The 1,240-nt window shown below is 36.8% G+C and overlaps 1 protein-coding gene across 1 annotated transcript; it reads right to left on the bottom strand.

Annotated features, from left to right (window-relative positions):
• Nucleotides 1-272: 272 nt before the first annotated feature.
• On the bottom strand, nt 273-1,034 carry LOC111385981 (ethylene-responsive transcription factor ERF022). Its single transcript, XM_023010401.1, has one exon. The coding sequence runs from the start codon at nt 968-970 to the stop codon at nt 476-478; it is 495 nt and encodes a 164-aa protein (XP_022866169.1). The 5' UTR covers nt 971-1,034; the 3' UTR covers nt 273-475.
• Between the last annotated feature and the right edge of the window lie 206 nt (nt 1,035-1,240).

Raw genomic sequence — 1,240 nt, forward strand, 5'->3', positions numbered from 1 at the left:
GCCAAACATTAATTAAAGAATAAAAAAGGAGGAATTACATTAATTATAGTTTGCTCTCATTAAACACGTTTAGTCGATTGATTAAGTTCTTGTCGGGTGTAAGTTAGTTGAGCTGATTTGAATAATAAGCTACAAATTGTATTTAATTTTTGTCAAACATTTACTTAAACTTGTTTAATTTATTGACAAGTCAACTATAAATAACTGCAATAGATTTAAACATTAAAATATTGAAAACACAAGATTGACCAAGAAGAAACATAAAAGGGCAGATAAGATTTTATGATCAGCAAACGATACAAGTATATTCAATAACATATTTCTCGTACAATATTTCTTCCCCACCAAAAATTGGGAGATAGATTTGTACATTTATTAAAATATAGAAGACGAAATTTAAGTAGACGAAAGCATCACTAACTGACATTGTGATCTCTTGTATAAATTCCAAATATGAACGATGATACATATAATATTAATCCCATATGGAATAGTAATCAATATCATCATCACATTCCTCCAGCTGATTGCCTCCATATGGCTCTCCAACGAGTAGTGCACATTCCGACTCCATCCACATTTTAGGTGAGTCAAGTGGTGATTCGTTAATTGCTTGAATCTGACTCGGCGACAGCCCCACCCTTACAGGTACCACGCCACCACCCGCAGCCTCCTGTTTCGGCCTCTTAAACCGCATCGCAGCCTGTTGAGCCGCCAATTGAACATCCTCTGCATTAGAACTCACGGGCTTGGGAAAATTGTTTGACAATTCCGGGAAGTTGAGCCGTGCACTGGGGCCTTTCAAGTGCAATGCAGCCACGTCGTAGGCGGCCGCTGCCATTTCAGCAAACTCATAGCTTCCTAACCATATTCGAGTTTTTTTACCCGGCTCGCGAATTTCAGACACCCATTTTCCCCATTTTCGTTTTCTAACTCCTATGTACGCTGGTACTGTTTCCTGTTCTTTCATTTCTGGGTTTGTACGTAGTGACCTTAGTTTGCATTACATATATAAGAAGTGTAGAAGAGAGAGGAATGAGCACTGACACGTAAAATTGTTAGATGAAATGAGCTTCCACGTAGTTGCATGAGAGTGGATTGCAGTTGTATATATCAAGATTATTGAAATGACATTTTGAGTAGGGATGGTAATGGCCCTAATGGGTGTGTTGTTGTTAGATGAAATTTTAATTTAATTTCCCATATTTTAATATTATTTTTATTTTTAATATATGTAGCC

The sequence above is a fragment of the Olea europaea genome, unplaced genomic scaffold (genome assembly GCF_002742605.1).
Source record: "Olea europaea var. sylvestris unplaced genomic scaffold, O_europaea_v1 scaffold33633, whole genome shotgun sequence".
Classification (NCBI taxonomy): Eukaryota; Viridiplantae; Streptophyta; class Magnoliopsida; order Lamiales; family Oleaceae; genus Olea; species Olea europaea.

Bases quoted from the DNA above. Each gene is read 5' to 3' on its own strand.
- LOC111385981 (XM_023010401.1), bottom strand. From the start codon at position 970: ATGAAAGAACAGGAAACAGTACCAGCGTACATAGGAGTTAGAAAACGA.